Source organism: Meriones unguiculatus, chromosome 7 (genome assembly GCF_030254825.1).
Source record: "Meriones unguiculatus strain TT.TT164.6M chromosome 7, Bangor_MerUng_6.1, whole genome shotgun sequence".
Lineage (NCBI taxonomy): Eukaryota > Metazoa > Chordata > Mammalia > Rodentia > Muridae > Meriones > Meriones unguiculatus.
In genome coordinates, this window is record NC_083355.1 from 81123464 (window position 1) to 81143455 (window position 19992).

The 19992-nt window shown below is 44.3% G+C and overlaps 1 protein-coding gene across 2 annotated transcripts; it reads left to right on the plus strand.

The window, feature by feature from the left end:
• The first annotated feature begins 500 nt into the window (after positions 1 to 500).
• On the plus strand, positions 501 to 18845 carry Snapc1 (small nuclear RNA activating complex polypeptide 1). 2 transcript variants are annotated; one of them, XM_021654509.2, is made up of 10 exons: positions 501 to 754; positions 3726 to 3885; positions 4002 to 4142; positions 5004 to 5108; positions 5630 to 5788; positions 7437 to 7505; positions 8134 to 8196; positions 11292 to 11442; positions 17337 to 17432; positions 18342 to 18845. In XM_021654509.2, the coding sequence occupies exons 1-10, from the start codon at positions 570 to 572 to the stop codon at positions 18374 to 18376; spliced, it is 1164 nt and encodes a 387-aa protein (XP_021510184.1). In that variant the 5' UTR covers positions 501 to 569; the 3' UTR covers positions 18377 to 18845. The 2 variants fall into 2 exon arrangements, with proteins under 2 accessions (XP_021510184.1, XP_021510185.1); XM_021654510.2 differs by lacking the exon at positions 501 to 754 and adding an exon at positions 794 to 933.
• The last annotated feature ends 1147 nt before the right edge of the window (positions 18846 to 19992 follow it).

Below are 19992 nucleotides of genomic sequence, written 5' to 3' on the forward strand. Positions count from 1 at the left end.
GGAGGTTGGCCTGTTGACTTGCCCCTGTAGGGCACTTTAAAGAACACTGGCAGGCAGAGTAAGTCTAATTTACTTAAGCCAGGAGGTGATGAAGACGTCAAATCTTTTTGGAGCTCGCTGTTTGGTGAAATCAGGAGTCTTCATGTTCTATGGACTGAGCCAGCGGGCGCTTTTATTCTACTGTTATATATTAATTATATTTTGTATTATACTGTATCACACTATTATTTATTTTGAGGATCTCTCCATAGAGTGCTGGAACCCGTTACATACACAAGGCAGCCCTGTAAATCACAGAAACCCTCCTGCCTCCGCCTTCCGAGGGCTGAGATTAAAGGAGTGTGCCACCATGGCCCGCTTCTCCTAGAAATTAAGGCGATCTTTGCTCTTCTACTGAAGATGTCAACTGAGAGCACCACGCACGCGCAAGAAGCGCCGCAGGAGCCAGCAAAGGCCCGGATAAAGGCGGGGCTCGCGTCCCGGATATACGTCACGGAGGGCGCGTGCGTGACGTAGGGGGCGGTGCCGCAGGCCCTGGTTGCCGGCGCCCGTCCCACGCCGGAGGGAGCATGGGGAGTCCTGCGGGTCCCGGTCCCCGTCCTCCGGGCGCGGGGACTCTTGCAGGCGTGGGGACCCCGCCGGGCCTGCAGACCGACTGCGAGGCGCTGCTCAGCCGCTTCCAAGAGCTGGACAGCGTGCGCTTCGAGGACTTCGCGGAGCTCTGGCGCAGCATGAAGTTCGCGACCATCTTCTGGTGGGTGTGCCTCGCTGCCGGGCGGGAACGCAGCCTGGGTCCCCGAACCCCTCCTGGCCCTCCTGCCTGGGTCGCCCGTGCCCTCCGCTGGCCCGCTGCTCTGCATTTCCGCCGCCTCGATACGCACCCCTACCTCTGCCTTTAGACCTGCAGGCTTGGTCCCACTGAATGAATCCAAGGTCAGAGACAGTAACCTAACAAAGTAGGTCCTGCACGGATGAATTCTTTTAGCATGCAACCACCAACGTTGGAAATGCAGACCGGAGCCTCTGTTTAGCGTCTTAGGTGGATAAAGCCCAAACCAGCCCGGTGGCCGCCTATGCCTCTGCCCCTAGCCTCATTTCCAGTGCCCACAACTTGCACTCACTTTTTTTGCTCCAGCGTTGCTTTTTGTATTTCACTGGAGTTTCCTAGCCTGGGAAATTTCCTCCTTTTCTTTCTTTCTTTTTTTTTTTTTTTTTGATTGTCCACTTCTTCAGTCACATTTAAACCCAAATGACAGGTCTTTAGGGAAGTCTTTTGTCCTTCTGGACTAGGTACGAGGTTCCTGATCCACCTTCTTACCTGGCACGCTATTTTTCGAGTTGAGGAAACAGTATTGAATAATGGTGAAGAACACAGAGGATGGGTCCCAAGTATCAGAATTTGAATGCACCTCCCCAACCTTCCCACACTGAGATCTTGGCCATGCTTTTTTTGCCTGTAAAATAGAGACAGCTACAATACTATATAATAGGGCGAGGATTAATATACTTGGTGTATTCTACGTGGGAAATTCATATGCAGCGTTATTACTACTTTTTAATTTCCTCCTCAGACTGTCAATTAATGTGTATTTCTTGTTTTTTGTTTTTGAGACATAGTCTCATTGTGTAGACCTGGCCGGCCTGAAACTTGCTCTGTCTAGACCAAACTGACCTTGAGATCTGCCTGCCACTTCCTTCTAAGGGCTGACAGGCATTCAGCACCATGCTCAGGTTTGAAATTGGTGTTAATTAGCGTAGCACATAAGTTATTGAAAAGGCTAATTGAATAAAACCTTATTAGAGCTCATGCTGAATAAAACAGAGCATAGTCTAACGATGTAAATTAATTTTTATGTAGCTTGTGAGTTACAGGGATGGAGAGTGAAGGCAAGTAGCTGGTCACGTGCAGCATACCTCTAAGCCCAGAATGTGGAGAGGCGGAGGCAGGAGAATCAGGAGTTCCAGGCCATTCTTTACAAAGAGAATTCCACACCAGCCAGGCTACAGGAGAAGCTGTCTCAACCAAATGACAACTGATCTTTTACTTAGCTAACTGTAACACATTCACTGTTTAATATACCTAACTTAGAACTGTGAAAAGCAGGTATTATGATCCTCCAAGCTTTAGAGGTTAGAAAATTGAGGCTTGAAGTTAATTTTACCAAATGTGGTGACATAGGCTTGTAATTTAGAATGATCAGGAGTTGAGGCAGGAGGATTGCAAGTCTGAGGTCAGCCTGGGCTGTAAAGTGAGACCATATCTTTAAAAAAATACCTATGTCTTCCTTTTTATTTTTTAATTTAATTATAATTATTTATCTTAGTATTATTTTGAGACAGGGTCTTAATGTGTAGACCAGGCTGGCCTTTAAATGGGATTAAAGGTGTACACCACCTTGTCCAGCCTATCATCTTGTCTTTTCTGTTTCTAAAATCCATACTTTTTCATGGTACTAAAGAGATGGGGTTAAAACTAAGGAAGTTTTTCTAGATCCTTCCACTAGAGGGGGTAGACTCCCCTGCTCCTTATGCAGCCCTGACTGTCCTGGAACTCAGTATGTAGCCCAGGCCATCCTCCTCAAACTCACAGACATCCACCTGAGTGCTGGGATTAAAGGCATGTGCCCATGTGCCACTACGCCCAGCTCGATTTTCTTTAGTAATCATTTTGGTCTTAATACTATGGTAGGTATTTTGTGTTCTTTTAACTGTGCTTATTTATTGTGTGAGAGCCAGCGCTGTCTACTCCCCCATTTGTAATGAGATGTAATAGATTACATTAGCTGAAGGGCCTGGGTCTTTATCATTTTATTTTGCTGTTATGAAAAAGGCAACATATTTATAATTATGTGCATGTCAGTTGTTTGCATATGTTAAATGTGTTTTGAGGCATTTCAGCCAAGGTTATATTTAAAGATTGACTTTGTGTTTTTCAAAATAGGCCCTGGCTTTGACCTTGAGTTGGTGGCAGTCCTATGTCTTGTCTCCAGAGTGTTGGAATTACAGTCTGGGCCAACACTCCCACCTTCTTGTTTCGTTTTGACACTGGCTCTCTTGTAGCCCAGGCTGGCCTTACCCTCAGTATGTAACCAAGGATGACCTTAAACCTTTTGATCCTCTGCCTCCATTTTCTAGTCGAAACCCACCTCCTAGGGTTTCAGGAGTGTTCTACTGTGTCTGGCTTTAAAAAAAAGAGTTGAGAACATTTTAAAATCTGCTAATTTAAGGTTGATCATGGAACACTACCATAATATGCTCATTGTTATATTCAGAGTTATAAAAAGAACATCATGCTGGCTTTTGTGTTCTGGTGAATGGGAGAAGGGGTTACATTGGGTTGTTTCTCCGTTTTCTGTTTAAGCCTCTCAGGGACAGAATGTGATACAAATCCCGGAGACTGCTGGAAAAATGTTCATTGTAGATTAAAACGCACATGGTTTTTTGAGTCTGCAAAAACCATGATTATTTTACTATTAAATGTTTGAAGTTCTCAACATGAATTTGAAGCCTGTCTGGAGATCAGTTTGTCAGCAAGGCTGGTGTTTGGCGGCAGTGTCATGGTTACTTAACCCTGTGTGTGTGTGTGTGTGTGTGTGTGAGTGACTCTTGAGTCACAAGAGGGTCAGGTGTGGGTTCTTCCTCCAGTTCCTAGGCAGAAGCATATGCCTGCAGTGGCTTTTGTTCATGTTTATTTAACAGTGGGAATGTTTCCCTTTGCTTTGCAGTGGCAAAATGAGAAATTTAAAAAAGAACATGTTTGCAAAAGAAGCTCTAGCTTTGGCTTGGCGCTATTTTCTGCCTCCATACACCTTCCAGATAAGAGTTGGCGCATTGTATCTATTGTACGGCCTGTACAACACACAGCTGTGCCAGCCAAAACAAAAGGTGAGGCTTGGTGACTCAGTTTCCCTCGGTAGCAACGTGGAGCAGGCCCTGTGTTTAAGTTTATGCTTGTGAAGAAGGATCTGGTGTAGTTGACTGGCGTTTCTCTTCCTGTGTAGATCAGAGTCGCCTTGAAGGATTGGGATGAAGTTATGAGATTTCAGCAAGACCTGATAAACGCGCAGCATTTCGACGCAGCTTTTGTTTTCAGGAAGCTTCGGCTGGACAGAGCGTTCCACTTCACAGCAATGCCTAAGCTGGTACGATGCCTGTCCTGAAAGCGTGAAGTCTGTTCCTGGTGCTCAGAACTGTAGCCTCCTTGAAATGAGATACATATTTTCTGATAGTTTGATTTCCCTTGTAGACAGTGCTCTTGAGCATAAGTGTTTGTGGACATCACTCGTGAAGCTAATTATTGTGAGCCGAAGAGGCCAGGCGTCTGTGTCTGCTTTTTTATCACTTTCCAGAGCTGAGGGTTCAGCCCTGAGCCTCATGCGGGCCAGGCAAGTCCTCAGCCACTCTGCTGTCTCCCTTAGTCCGTGCCTTTTTCCATTTGAATGTCAAGAGGGCTCACTCGAAGAATAAGGAATTTACATCTCAGTTATTAAAAAAAAAAAAAATTCAAATTTCTAATAAAAGCCGTCATTCAGCTTTGTAATAATTGAGACACTAGATTGGAAGGGCAGATGGTCTCCTGGCAGCTCATGTGACTTTTGAAGCTGGGCAGACTGTAGCGTTCAGTGTGGCACGTGATACAGAAACCCAGTAGGCTCTGCAAATGGAGAGTTAACAAGTGCGCTTGTGGAGCTGGTCTTCATGTACACAAACGAATTTACTCCTAGATTATGTTTACGCTCTTTTAGATGTCCTCTGAAAGACCTATTTAACGCTTTTCTTGAAAAGTATTTATTGTTGTGCATGTCTGTGTACGTGATGAGTGTAAGTGGCGTGTGTGCCCTTGTGTCCACACCGTGAGACGACTGTGTGGCATTTGCTCTCTCACCGTGATGGGAACCAGGTCTCCACTCGGGTGACCAGGCTTGCGCAGCAAGTGCTTGCCCATGGAGCCGTCTCTCCAGCCCAGGGTGATGTTCATCTTAACAGGCATTCTTTGTGTTTAGCTCTCCTGTAGAATGAAGAAGAAAATTCAACAGACTGAAGTGACACAGAAGTTCAAGGACTCGAGTGATGGTGTGATGAAACTCATCACTTCTGAGGTGTTGGAGGTGAGTTTGTCTGTGCCCTCCTGCAGCAGGGGAAAGGGGTATTGTTGACAGTTCGTATGCTGAGGCTGTGGCTTCCTTAACTGGATAGTGACAGGCCCTGTCATGGTTTTAGCGTATATCCTGTCAACTTGCAGTCACTTTGGACAGTAATTACATTTTTAAGTAGTTTGCCTTTAGGGTTGTCGTTAAGCTGGGCGGTGGCGCTGCACACCTTTAATCCCAGCACTTGGGAGGCTGAGGCAGGTGGAGCTCTGTGAGTTCAAGACCAGCCTGGTCTGCAGAATGAGTTCCAGGACAGCCAGAGCTACACAGAGAAAAACAGTTTAAAAAAAAGAAAAGAAAAGAAGATTGTCATCGAAGATATAAATGAAGGGCCAAGCACGGGGCTACATGCTTACCATTCCAACACCATCCTGGGCTATATAGCAAGATCCTGTCTCTTAGGGGAAGACAAAACAATATTAGAAAACAAACAAACCCCTTATACGCAAGAAATAAAGGACTCCTCTCTTCACTCTTAGGAATTGCTGAATGTTCACGATCATTATCAAAATATGAAGCATGCTATTTCAGCTGACAAGTCCACTCCAGACAAGGCTCTCAGCCTGGTGAAGGAGGACTTTTTTGACAGCATTAAGAACATAGTTTTGGAGCATCAGCAGTGGCACGAAGACAGGAAGGTAAGCGCCTGCTTGTTGTTGTCCCACCCCTGTATCGTGCACAGATGTTTACATGTGGGCGGTGCCGCACAGAGGCAGCCTGGCGTCGGTGGCTGTGTTGCTGTGGGGTGAGGGTTTAGAAGGCCTTGCCTCTCTAGTCGGGGCACTTGCTAGGCCTGTGATGTGACGTTACTCAGCTTTACAAACGGGGCTGGGGAGAGTAAATCCTGTTGAACTGTTTTCAGACTAAACCCGCATTTAGATTAAGTTTGTTTAGTGCAGTATTAATTCTAGCATTGTTGTAAAACTTGGAATTCATTACCAACATGTAAATACTAGTGGACTGCGTTGTAAATTTTGGAAAATGACCTTCTCTTGTGAACCAGAGGGTCTGCTTCCACTGGCCCCGCCTACCTGCATAATAGGGACGCTGCATGTAGGGAGGCTCTTCTCGGGCCCCAGCACTGCCTCCCAAGTGTGGCTTAGCTGCGGATTTTCAACTCAGTGTTCTTTCTCATTCATTCATTCACTCATTTATTTATTTATTATGTATAATACATGTGTTTTGCATGTGCACCTGCCCGCCAGAAGAGGGCACCAGATAGTCAACGGTTGTGAGCCACCATGTGGTTGCTGGGAATTGAACTCAGGACCTTTGGAAGAGCAGTCAGTGCTCTTAACATCTGAGCCCGTGTTCTTTCTTTTTAAAATATGTGTGTGTGTGTGTATTTTTTTTTTCCTCTCTTTGAGGCATTCAATCCTGGCTCTCCTGGAGCTCACTAAGTAGATCAGACTGGCCTTGAGCTCCACAGATATCTATTGCCTCTGCCTCCCCAGTGCTGGAATTAAAGGCATGCACCAACACACACAATCAATTTCTTTTCATGCCACAGGGATTCTTAGTTAAAGCAATTTAGGTGATTATAATAAGGATTTCTAGAACTACTTAGAAACTTTGTGGTCTTAAATAGATTTACACTTAGGTGTGTGTGTGCACGCGCTCTGAGTGCTTGTGTAAGTCAGAGGACAATTCATGGGAGTTGGTTTTCTCCTTCTAGTGTGAGGTCCTTGGGATTGAACTCGGGCCACCAGGCTTGGCAGCAAGTGCCCTCACCCAGGAAGCTTTCTTTCCAGCATGAAACTTTGTAATCTTAATGTTAGACAGTGTGCTGGTTAGTTTTCTGGTAGCATGATGCAAGCAAGCTAGAGTCATTAGTTGTGCAAATGCTTCCATTACATCGGCCTGTGGGCAAGTCTGTGGGACATCTTCTTGATCACTGATTGGTATAAGAGGCCCAGCCCTCTGTGGGCACTGCTGTCCCTGACAGGAGGTCCTGTCAAGTAGAACAAGTAGAGTTCCTCCATAACCTCTGCTTCTTGTCTCCTCGTGTCTCTTGAGTCCCCTGCCCTGACCTCCCTTGATGATGGATTGTAAGCTGGAAGGTGAAATAAACCCTTTCCTTCCCAAGTTGCTTTTGGCTGGTCTTTATCACAGCAGTGGGACAGATGGTGACCCATGCTGCAATAATGTGAAATGAAGTTTTGATTTTTCAGTAATTAAAATAAATGTTCTTCACTGTTAAAATTGCAACCTACTAATGATCTATAATTAATAGAATTATAAATATGTGTGTAATAACATACATAAATAACATTCTTGTTTTTTCAGAATCCGTCCTTAAAACCACAACTTAGAGATGGAGAAGAAAACAGCGAAGGCACTACAGAGGAGCCAGAGGTCAGCAAACTGTTAAAGGCAGCCAGCGACTTTCCCTTTTATGTGTGACTAATTGTGCTTCGTAATTGTCATGACCCTTGGTCTGTATTACAGAAACACAAGAAAATTCTGCTCTTTGTGTTCTGTGGTAGCTAGTCTGTTCTTCACCAGAACTGTGCAGGACATTAGGAGCACAGGTCGGAAGTGAGCTGTTAGCAGTTCTGAGCAGGTCTGGGCAGGTGATGGAAGATGCTCCCAATCCTCAGGGCCAGGCTGAGGCCTGTGTGACGTCTTCTTGCTTCTCAGCCTTTCATCCCTGGTGACGTGTGGGCGCTTCCTGCAGTTTCTGATGTCCAATGTCTCATCTGTGCGGCCATCTTTAGGCTCTGACAGATGAGGGAATGGCAGTCAAGAGCTCTGCTTAATCCTTAAGGCTGAGTCTTGAAGGAAATGGTCCACAGCTAGGAAGATGGCATCATGCCTCCTGCTGTGTGGCAGGTAGAGGGTATCAGGGGATTTTGTATCAGTGTGTGCCCAAATATGTTAGCTCCTTTTCCTTTACCTCTGTCTCAAGTCTTAGTCCTGAGATAGATCCTTGTATTCTCATAACCTCCCTAATGTTCCTGTTCCTTCTTTGTTTTCCTTCTAGAGATGTGAAAGAGCACAGGCTCTAGCGAAAATTAAAGCAAAAGCCTTTTCAGCTGTTGCTCAGGTAAGTTCCGTTTAGGAAGCTCTTTCCTAAATGGCGGTTTAGTGTCCATCTCAGTAATCCTATGCACAGTTTAAAGTCGGTCCTCCAACGATTGGGGCTGTAGCCAGGCAGCGCCTTGCCCATGACTGCCTGGCATGACTGGAGGGGCACTGTCTGCAGCTTCTCCTCTGGCTCCTCCTTTTGCTGTGTGCCTACAGCCCTGAGGCCAGTTCTCCACCTTCTGGGAGCTGATCCATGAGGAATGGCAGGTTTTCTTTGTTTGTTTGGATAGCTTATTATTTTTATTTATTTATTTATTACAATTTTTTTCAATTTTATATCCCAGCTGTAGCCACCTCCCTCTCCTCCCAATCTTACCATCCCTCCCTGTTCTCCTCTAATGACCCTCTCAAAGTCCACTGATAGGGGAGGTCCTCCTCCCCTTCCATCTGACCCTAGCCTATCAGGTCTCATCAGGAATGGCTTCTTTGTCTTCTTCTGTGGCCTGGCAAGGCTGCACCCCCGCAGGGGGAGGTGATCAGAGAGCCCGTCACTGAGTTCATGTCAGAGACAGCCCATGTTCCCATTACTAGTGAAACCAGTTGGAAACTGAGCAGGGGTTCAAGGTCCTCTCTAAGAAATGGTGGTTTACTCTTTCTCCTTGAGGTTCAGGAATCCTTTGGTACTGCAACTAAGGTTTTCATTGATTGGTGGCCATTCAGGTAATCATCCTTTCACTCTGAGACCTTTGTGTCTGAAGAATGTCTTTAAATTATTATTTATCATATCATTTTTTCTTGATCTTGTTTTTGTTTTTCTTTGCTGTTTTCAATATGTTTTATTAAGATATTTCTTAGATGTTATCTTATCTGCCCTTGATTTTTGTTGTTGTTTCATTTGGTTTTTTAGCATTCCTGTTGACATATTTTTCTTTACTTAAGATTTATTTATTTGTTTTATATGAGTGCTATATCTGCAGGTACACCTGTATGCCAGAAGAGGGCATCAGATCCCATTATAGATGGTTGCTGGGAATTGAATCAGGACCTCTGAAGAGCAGACAGTGCTCTTCATCGCTGAAACATCTCTCCAGCCCCCAAGAATATGTTTATTCTTGGAATGATTCTTTTAAAACATTTTTGCTCCAGATACAGTGTCTGCCACTAAGGATATTAATTTAATTACAGTTTTTGATGTTTCCTCCCATTTCTTTTGAGTCCATTTCTCTGTTTTGGTCTCTAGTTTTCATCCTCTTGGCTTTATTCCAGAAGGTTGGAGTTCCTCAGATGTCTGTATATTGGGCGGCCAACCCGTGCGCAGGCTTTTAACTTGCTGCCTTTTCCACTGTGCATCTTTGTTTTGTTGTTTGTCTCCTTTTTGTTTTTTGAAACACTGTTTCTCTGTGTAGCCTTGGCTGTGCTGGGATAGCTTTGTGCTGGGATTATAGGCATGCACCTGGCATCCTTAAACTTCGCTGGTTTGTTCTTCCCAGAGAACAGACTCCTCTTGTCCCAGGGAGGTGGTTCGCTGCCCAGCTCTGAAACTGGGCAACAGGGCACAGTTCCTTTGCAGATTTTCAACATGTCACCCTGTGGTTTTAGTACACCGCAGTGGGATGAGCTATTTTTTTAATGATTTTCCTTGTTGTAGCTGTTCTGTTTCTGACCTTCCTTCTGTTAAGTCACTGTTCCTCACTTTCCTATGCAAAATCGTAATTGTGTTTTTCTACCATATATCTGTTTTTTTGTGGGTTTTTGTTTGGTTGGTTGGTTTGTTTGGTTGGTTTGGTTTGGTTTGGTTTTTCAAGACAGGGTTTCTCTGTGTAGCTTTGACTGTCCTGGAGCTCATGCTGTAGACCAGGCTGTCTTTGAGCTCACAGTGATCTGCCTGCCGCTGTGTCCCTGAGTGCTGGGATTACAGGTGTGCACCATTGTACCTCGTTTGGTTTTCTGTGTTTAGTTTTAAGAGAAAGTAAGTACTAATAAATTCATTTGTAATTCTATGTTTTTCTTGGATTTTTTTCCCCCATGAATCTATTTTATGGGAAGGGAAAGGATCATTTTCCAACTGAAGGAGTAGAAAGTAACAATATTTAGGATGACTCTCGATTAGTTAGGTGTTAAACGATCGCCATAGGACCATCGCAGTAAACTCAGTATACGTCACTCAAGACACACCAAAGGAGACAAATGAGAAATGGATTATATCCAGTTCCTTTTAACCATATTCTCTTTATGTATGGAGAGAATTTGTGACCAAGTGATATCTAATGTACATCTTAAGACATCAGATAATTTTGCAAATCTGATTACATCATATTCCACAAGTTGTTCTGATGTATCATTGCAGGGCTGTAGTTTTTCCTCGCTTGAGGAGCAGTTGGTACCTTACATAATTGCCTTTGAAGATGCACTGATTCCTAAAATGCAGTTAACAGTAACTGAAAACTCTTGATTAAGCATGTGAAGGAATTGGTGAGCTGATTCAATTAAGGAAAAAAAAAAAGTCTGGATGGCATGGTGGTGCATGGCTTTTGTCCCAGTGCTCTGGAAGGCATGGGGGCGTTTAAGGCCAGCCAGCTTTGTAGTATATACAGGCAGGGCTACGTGGAGGGACCATGTCTGTAACAGCAACAAAACTCCAGGCTTGCTGCTCTTCTATACCATTAGGACTGGACCTTCTTCCTCAATTTCCTGTCTTTTCAGTGTGTTCATGTTCCTGGCTTTAGGTTCAAAGCTGGTGTTTCTTTCCTGGTTGTCTTAGATCTAAGCCATGGTGAACTGTCACAGTGATGTGGAAGCCATTTGACCAGTCTACGCCACGTGGTCATACTTGGAGCTAGGCAAACAGTGGGAGGCATCTTGAGGAAACCTGACTTCTGATTCTGTCTCTGTGATTCATTATCCTTCTCCATAAGAGCAACTGCATTTTAGCCCAATGTGAGCTGAGGGTGAGGCAGCTGCAGGACTTTGGTTGTGAAGACCGTGTCTACACACAAGCGTTAGTATCAGCCTTGTGTAGTAAAGGGCATGATGTCCCTGCTGTCCTCACCTTCATGACCTGTCCTTTGGATCACTCTGTTACTCACTTTGTGTAATTGGCTCTCTGTCAATAAGGTATCCAAGTCCAGGAGGCATCGCCAGACTAAGCTTGACTCCTCCGACTCAGATTCTGGGCCTGGACAAGTGCAAGGCAGAACAGCCAAGAGAAAGAGGACCCAAGAAGCAGCAGAACCAGCAGGAAGGAAGCGGTCTTCCAGGAGCAAAGGTACTTCACTTTAGCAGTCTTACTTAGTCTTGGCAAGGAAGAGCAGGCCCTTATTTCTAGGATGGACTGGAGCTGAGTTGGTGGGGACATCTGTAATCCTAGCACTCTGGAGTCTGAGGCAGGAGAATTACCAGTTTAAGCCTGGCTTGAGCTCCATAGGAAGACACTGTCTCACAAAAAACAAAACAAAAAAAAAGACTTGTTTTGGAAAATTGTGGGATATTAAAAATGAACCCCATTTTCATAGCTTCTTGGGCTCTTGTTGCTGAAAGAGACTCTTGAGATTATGTCAAAGTTGTTATTCACTGTAACTGCATTAGTAATGATGTCTGTGAATTAAATCTACATCTAGGAAAGGCCGGTCAGTAATGCATTCTAAAGCCTTTATTTCCTTCAGCTACATTCATCAAGCTATCCCTGTTTTTCCTGTGTAATAGAGTCTGTGAAATGCCCTCATTACTCAGTGCTTAACTGACTGTGTATTCTAGTGATTAGACTTTCCACAAGTTGCACAGATGCTGTGCTCTCAGCATTCCTAAACACGGGATGTGTTAATGGCAGAAAGAACAATAAAAACATTACCAGATACTTAATGACTTTATCAGACACATTCCTTGCTACTGCCAGGGTTCACGGAAAGTAATTTACAGTCTCTGAACAGTGAGGCAGTGGAGGGAGAAAAAGCTTTAGTGTATGTCAGATTGAAGAATTTAGGGGAAGAAGCCTGCAGTTGCCAAGGGCAGCCAAGAAGCGCCTCATGAGGAAAGCTTGCTGCTCTGAGCCTGGCAGGCGTGCTGGTGACAACTGTGAGGGCAAGGTCGAGCACGGTAAAGAGACCCTACAGTGCACAACAGCCCCCAAACCAAAAACTCCCTGAGGCAGTTGTCCCAGGATGCAGTTGTGGTGCAATTAACTGTGCTCTGTTAATATAATTTACCTTATATTAGGCCAAAGGGGGAAATCTATATTAATTTTAATAATTATCAGAGAAGATATTTGGTAAGATCTAATATCCAACCTTTAGTTAAAAAATTCTCAAGGTGAGGGGGTCATCAAACTTTCTGTACAGTCAAGATAGCCGGTATTTTAGACTTCATGACCCATACAGCTTCTCTCATGGTGTAGTCAGCCAGGTGCCAGCGACTGACTAAATGAGAGCAGATGCGTATACTCCAGCAGAAGAGCACTTCTGAGCAGGAGATGGGCCTCGTTCACCACAGACAGAGCACGTCAACTCTGGTTTGCATGACTTGCGAGTGTCCAGTGTTATAAGGAAAAAGTATTCCAAAAAAAATTAGCAAAAGTTTTAGTAAGGGAGCCTGCTACAGAAGCTAGAGCTGCAGGGGGTCGTAAGGAGACCCTGGGCGGTTTTATTACTCTACACCGACTGTAAATTTCTAATAAGACCCTAGGTAGAATCCGACTCGTCTTCTAGCCTCTAAGAGCATGAAAGCTCAAGGTCCCTGCTGGGAGTTTCTGGACACTTGCTTCTTTCGGTCCTGGGGACTGACTGGCCTTGCACACACCTGCCAGTGCTCACCCCTCACACATCTCTAGTCCTCAGCCCTTTGAAACAGGTTCTCGCTGTGTAGGTCAGGGAGGCCTTCAATTCTCAATCCTGCCTCAGTGTCCTGTGTGTTAGGATTACTCATGTGCCATGGCATCCAACTTATGTATGGTTAAGAAAAGAGTAATGCTTCTATACAAATTCTTTCAGGAAATAGAACACTTTTTAGCTTGTTGTTATTGTAAGAAATGAAAACTACCAAATTCCTCCCTAGATAAAACAGAGATCAAGTAAATGCAGCAACCTATTGGAAGAACTCATCACTGGTGCAGACCTTATCTCCGTGATACAAGAGATAAGGCAGTGTAATTCATGTTAGCTGATTAAAAAACAAGAGCTCTCAGGAAGAGGGTATTGACAGATCTGGTATCTGCTCATGGTAAAAAACAGCGCATTCCTATTAGATGAAAACCGAACTGATGGGTTTTAGCAGACACAAGACTCCAGCATCATATTTATAAAACAACCTCTCCCACATTGTGCAGGAGACCCAGTCGGTCAAGGAAGGCAACAGCTTTGTTTGTGCTTCTTGGCAGTCAGCATCTTCTCTTGCTGCTGGTCCCTGAGCATGTTTTCTATCCCCGTAGACCTGCCTTTCCAGAAAGCCGTATGAATAGAATTATACAATATGTAGCTCTGGCTGTTCTGGAACTCACTTTGTAGACCAGGCTAGCTTTGAACGCAGAGATCCACCTGCCTCTGCCTCTGGAGTGCGGGAATTAAAGGCAAGTGCCACCATGTCTTGCGTAATCCGTAGCCTTCTGTGTTTGGGCTTTCACTAGTTACTGCATGGGAGAGCATTCCTGCACTGCCTGTGGTATTTCACTGTATGATGGAGCGGTTCAGCCAGTCACCTGCTGAAAGATGTCCTGGCTGTTTGCACTCTCTGCAGTGTGAACAAAGCTGTCACAGCTTTTATGTAAAACTTTTCTGTGAACCTGCGCCATCATTTTGATTGAGTAGGTACCAAGATTTGGGATTTCTGGGTCACATGGGTAAATGCAAAACTGGCTTTCCAAAGTGACTGTACGTTGTATGACAAAGCTTTTCCTGGGGAGACGCAGTGCACATCTACTCACCATAGATAGGGAGGCCATGACAGGCCAAAGTGTGGGACCACCAGAGTCCAGCCTGGTAAACCAGTGAGTTCCCATGGGGTTACTTGCAGGAGCAGAAACGACTCAAAGACGCTGTATCACAAAGCCCACCCCAGAGTAGGTGACAGCGCTCAAAGCTGGGAACTGTCGCTCACTGCACAGCCTGCAGGTGGCCCAGCAGCTGGGCTCAGCAGCTGGAGAGTGTCCTCTCCAAGTGGCTCTGGTCTAAACCCCTCCAGGGCAGCTGGTCTGGTCTCAGAGTCCTCTTGGAAGCTCAGCTTTCATTGCTTACTCTGGCAGGGAGTGGCTAGTGATTCTGGTCAGTTTCAAGAGCTTCCTGGGGCTGTTTTGAGTTGTGTACCTTCCTGTTTAAAGCACTTCTCTGCTGGACAGAACGTTTCAGTCTCGTAGGAAACCACCGCCATTCAGGATTCCCACCAGAAACAGCTGGTTTCCACTTGATTTGAGAATCATCAGCTTCGGCTGTTGCACTTTTGTTTGCTTTCATAGCCATGTGGGGTACAATACAGGGTCAGTTTGGTTCCACTTGACTTTTCCTTAACAACTGGAGGTGTGCTTGAATGAGCGCCCATCCCACATTTTCTTTTTTATGAAAAATCTAAAATTTCTCTTTCATTTTATGTGTATGCATGTTTTGCCTTCACATATGTTTGTGTCCCATGTGTGTGCAGTGCATTCGGAGTCCGGAAGAAGATATCAGGTTCCTGGAGTTAAAGATGGTTGGGAGCCTTTGTGTGGGTCCTGGGAATCGGACTCTGGGAGAGCAGCCCATCCTAGCCACTGATCAGTTTTTCTAACAGAGTGAGCGCTCACTACTGAGGACTGAGAGTTACACACCTGATAGGAGATCCTTATCAATTGTCAGGATTTCATTTTGCACATATTTTTCCATGCTGTAGCTTGATTTCTCTCTCTTTTTCATAAGTGTCTTACAAAGATGAATTTTAATGGGTGTGGCAATGCACACCTTTGATCCCAGTGCTAAGGAGTCAGAGGCAGGCAGATCGTGATGAGCTGCAGGCCATATTGGATTACACAGTGGGACCCTGTCTCGAGGGGGAAAAAACCTGTTTCGTTTCTCTGAAGATAGGGAGTCATCAAGCCCAAGCTCCCCTTGGCTGTCTATGTAGACACAGACCTTAAACTCCCAAACCTCCTGCCTTCCCCTTCAAGTGCTGGCACTAGACACATACACTACCACATGGGCTTAAGAATTTTAACTTTGGAGAGGTGCAATTTATCGCTTATTTATCTTTTTTTTTCTTTTATGATTCATGGTTTTTGTGTTACACGTAAAAACTCTTATCTGAGAACAAGCAGTTTTTCAATGTTTCCTCCTACACATTTTGTAATTTTAAGCATTACTTTCATGTCTGTGAATCATTTTGTTATATATACACATAGAGGATGTATTTGACTATGGATGTAAAATTGTTTTAGCATCCTTTAAGACTACCCTTTCTCCTTCCTCCAAATTGCCTTCACACCTTGGTCAGAAATAAAAAAAGACCATTGAGATGGCTCAGCAGGTAGCGGTGCCTGAGCTCGATCTTCTGGACCCATGTGGTGCAGGAGAGAACCAGTTTCCATGTGTCCTCCAACCTCCACGTGCACACAGCGATACAGGTGTACCTCAGTGTCACACGCACATTCACATTCCCACAAAGATTTTCCTGTTCTTCTTGTCTATGCATGATGCGTGTGTGTAAGAAGTACAAACTGAGCTGGAGAGATGACTCGATGGCTCGGATCACTGGCTGTTCTTCCACATGTGCCGGGTTCGATTCCTAGCTTCCACACGATGGCACACAAGCTGCAGCAGACTTGAAAAGAGTGTTCAGGTTGTGTCGAGTGAGGGCCATTTTGGTTTACATGTAGACGTGTTAACTTTTAGGAATTTTGGAAAAATACATTGAGGCCTGTATCACTGCGAGACTTCAGATGTGGAGTCAGCAGCCTAGGTTTTAATTTGGTAGGCAGGGTTGAATTATATGGAATTTTCGAGGAGAAGGTGGCATGACTATAGAGTCTCCTTGAAAACCAGGGTTAACGCGGTAGGTTGGAGTTAGCAGACTGTCTGCTAACTGTTAGCGCTGCTGTGGTGGTCCAGGCTGAGGGGTGGGCAGTAACAGCCGCGCTTGTGAGGGCTTGTGAGCTATGCAGGTGAGTGCAGAGGCTGATGTGGGGGTGAGACAAGCTTGCTAGGACCTCAGCCCGGGGGGAGGGGCGTGTGGGGAAGTACTGGTGGCCTGATGAAGACCTCACGGGGGGGGGGGGAGCATTCCTCGGTCTGCCTGGCAAGATCCTGTTCCTGTAGTGCCTGCCTGTCCGTGAACCTCACCCGAGCTGGGACTATAGATGTGGCGCACCAGGCCTGGTTTATGGGGCTGGGTCTTGAACACTTGTGCCTGTTAGATGAACCCTACTGACTCAGCTACCTCCCAGCCCAACCCTACTGTTTTGGAAAATGGAAATTCACTGGCAGATAGGACTAAAGAAGTATATGAACATGGGTATTGTATAGCAAAAGAAAATGTGTCTGCATTCAAAGATAAAACTGAAGCTGTTCAACTTTAATTTACTGTGAAGTTGAAATCACACACTTAAGTCCCTCCAGACACCCTGTTTTGTATGATAAAGATCAAATAAGGTATTTGATCACTTACTGTTTCTTTTCATTCACTCCATTTTGCCGGATAAAATAATTATATGCTGTATTTAAAGCACAGAGGTTTTGTTGGTTTGGTTTGGTTTGGTTTGGTTTTGCAGATACAGTTTCAACTTGCTACCTGACTCAGTCTGGCCTCAGACTTGTAATCCCCTTGCTTCATCTTCCTGATGCTGGGATTAAAGTTTGCTTGTTTGTTTATTGAGGCTGGATCTCGATGTAGGCCACACTGGCCTCAGGGTGAATACCCTCCAGTGCTGAGGTTATAGGCCCGTGCCACCACGCCCCATGACACAGATGTGTTAATACTTAAGAAAAGATTGGCCAGATATGGAGAGAGGGATCAATTAAGGCTGAGGGTGGGATAAGAAGTCACAAGGAAACCTGTTACTTGGCAAACTAATAGAAAATAAACATTTAAAGGCTTTTAACTCTAGATTGCATAATGAATGTTACTATACTTTTCAGTGTTGAAACATGTAAGATTAGTATTCTTTGTTTCTGTGGACAGTCATTTCTCACTGTATCCAAACATTCCCAGGTAATGTTCAGAATGAACGTAAGGAAGAGAAGTCTTTACGCCTGAGTATGCCTATCATTACAGAAGAGGGGGACACTGATGGCCTCAGCGAAGCAGGTACCCGTGCATCTGGCTAACTAGTGCAGGACTAGGCTTTCAGAGTCGGGGTTGGGGCCTCCCTGTGAGTGACGATATGGCACATGGATATGGATGCCTGTCAGGGACTCTGCTGGGGTCTGCGAAGCTGCTCCCAGGCTTCTTCTCTTCTAGGAATCTGATTTGTTTTCTTTTCCTGGCTTCCCTCCCCCTTCCCTGGCATTCCCTTTTTATTTTTCATTACCGGGGAAATAATTGTTTTTATCGCGTCTTTCTGATGTTCTTGTTTCCGTGTCTTATCTTTAAGGATGGTTATTTGCATGACAGCTACAGCACTAGCTGTGAGAGCCAGAAAGATAGAGGATACCTATGTGTTGTTTCCAGGTTTCATTGTAATGAGTCAGACTCTTTGCTTTCTCTTTGCACTCGCCTAGATAAGTGTCAGTTTTTGTGCCCTGGGTCCGTGCTCGTTATAGGGAAGGCACATGGAATTTCAGGCAACCTAATACTTTTGAAGTGGGGCTTAGAGTGACCGAGAGCTCCTGTCTTACTGGCATCTCAGTAAGATTGAAATCCTGTTGTCTCATTGGAGGTAGGAGTTTCCCAACTGAAATTTCATTTGAAGAAATTCACGTGTGTGTCAGCTAAGATTTTTCTTTTAAATTTTAAGTTAGCAACAAGCAAATGGGCTTCATTGTGTCATTTTAGTGTACATATATTTTTAAATTTTAATATACATTATAATTTTAATATGCGTGTGTGTTTGTTATTCGTCATTCTCCTCACTCTTTCCTCTTGGGTCTTGGCTGGGGGACATGGTTGGCTTAGCCCTGTTAACACATGCACAGGTTAAATGTGCATTACTTGAGTCTGTCATTTAAATGTCATGTTTTTAAAGAATTGATGGACTTATTAACCTTGTCTCCACAGAGTTCACTGCACCCAAGAGAAGAAGAAGACGCTGAACCAGGATGCCGGAGCTTACATTTTGAGCTTTCCAACAGAAGAAAAACTATTTATTTTGTGTTCTGAGTAGGACGGTGGCCAGTGAGGACTAATGTCTGAGAACAAGGTCATTTCTGTGAAATGGGAGAGCCTGTCATAGGTCAGGAGTTGGAGTAGAAGTTTACTGTGAAATTTAATTTTAACATTTATGTTAAAAGTGTATGTGAATGGAGATAAAGTTTGCATTTAGAATATAATAGAAAGAATTGTACATTTGTAGATTAATACCCTTTCTTGAAGAAGTTTTTGTGCTATCACCTAATGTAGTGCTATAATGTTTACTATTCTATTTTAAAAACATTGTCTTAAAATACTGTTACATGTAAATGACTCAGTTCTGTCATCTAGCACTAGCGATGGCTTTTGCTGTGATTTTTGTGTAATATTTTGTATGTCATGGTTAAGTGCAATAAAAACTTTGGCCCGCTTTCTTTATCTTTTTTTTTTTTTTTTTAATTATTATGTATACAGTGTTCTGTCTGCACCTGCATCCCAGAAGAGGACACCAGATCTCATTGTAGAGGATTGTGAGCCACTATGTGGTTGCTGACCTTTGAACTCAGGACCTCTGGAAGAGCGGACAGTGCTCTTAACCTCTGAGCCGACTCCCCAGCCCCCTTGCTTTATCTTTTGATGTGTGAAATTTACATGGTCAGCAACTTGACTAGTGACTTAGGAAGTTAACGCTCCTTTTTACTTAATTGTGCCTTCCTTATCCTCATTTATTTTGACAGGGTCTTGCTGTGTGTGCTGGATTGGTCTTGAACTTTCTCTGCTCCTGCCTCAGTCCCCCTCACTGCTGGCATTACAGATAATGCACCACTGTGCTTCACTTGTTCCCTTTTTTAGTGTTGGTCTACTGTGTATGACTACATACATACACGTGTGTGTACACGTCAGATTAGTTAATAAACTGATTACTGCTTGAGCGATGGCTCAGTGGTTAAGAGCACTGTCTGCTCTTCCAAAGGACCCGGGTTCAATTCCCAGCATCCAGATGGCAGCTCACAACTATCTATGTACTAACTTTCTCATGGAGCAGTCATATACATTTTGGAATGTGTCTTTGACACAGAACTTTTATAAGTCAGAAAACAGTTCTAGCATCATGCATGTGCTGCTTTTGTACTTTCTCTCCCTGGGAGTTTAAATGGCGATGGCTTGAACTGTGTTTGAAGTAGACTACCTCCATGACGTGGCTTGTTCAACCTAACAAATAGTTAATTATTAAGGCCCAACACCTGGGTTGAAGAAATTTCCAAATCTGATGTGATTGGAAATAACATATCTTACGTATATAATATTTTAGTGATGACTTGGATAAAATTGGGCTTGTTATCTTGTTAGCTACTAAATGCAGTTGTTTCCTTTGACTTCAGCTCTGTCTGTAATGGTTGGGGCATTCTAACACAAGCATGGGCCAGAGCTGCTGGGATCAAACTCTCAAAAGCTTGGATTAGTAATGTTTATAGGCACTGTACAGCTGAGTTGCAATCTATTTTTCACGAAGTGCTTATAAAATACATGCAGTCATTTCACAGACTAAAGTGATGAGTAAATACAATATTTGAGACAA

Bases quoted from the DNA above. Each gene is read 5' to 3' on its own strand.
- Snapc1 (XM_021654509.2), top strand. From the start codon at position 570: ATGGGGAGTCCTGCGGGTCCCGGTCCCCGTCCTCCGGGCGCGGGGACT. The intron at 11,443-17,336 runs GTACTTCACTTT...AAACATTCCCAG, and splicing joins GCGGTCTTCCAGGAGCAAAG to GTAATGTTCAGAATGAACGT. The intron at 17,433-18,341 runs GTACCCGTGCAT...TTGTCTCCACAG, and splicing joins TGATGGCCTCAGCGAAGCAG to AGTTCACTGCACCCAAGAGA.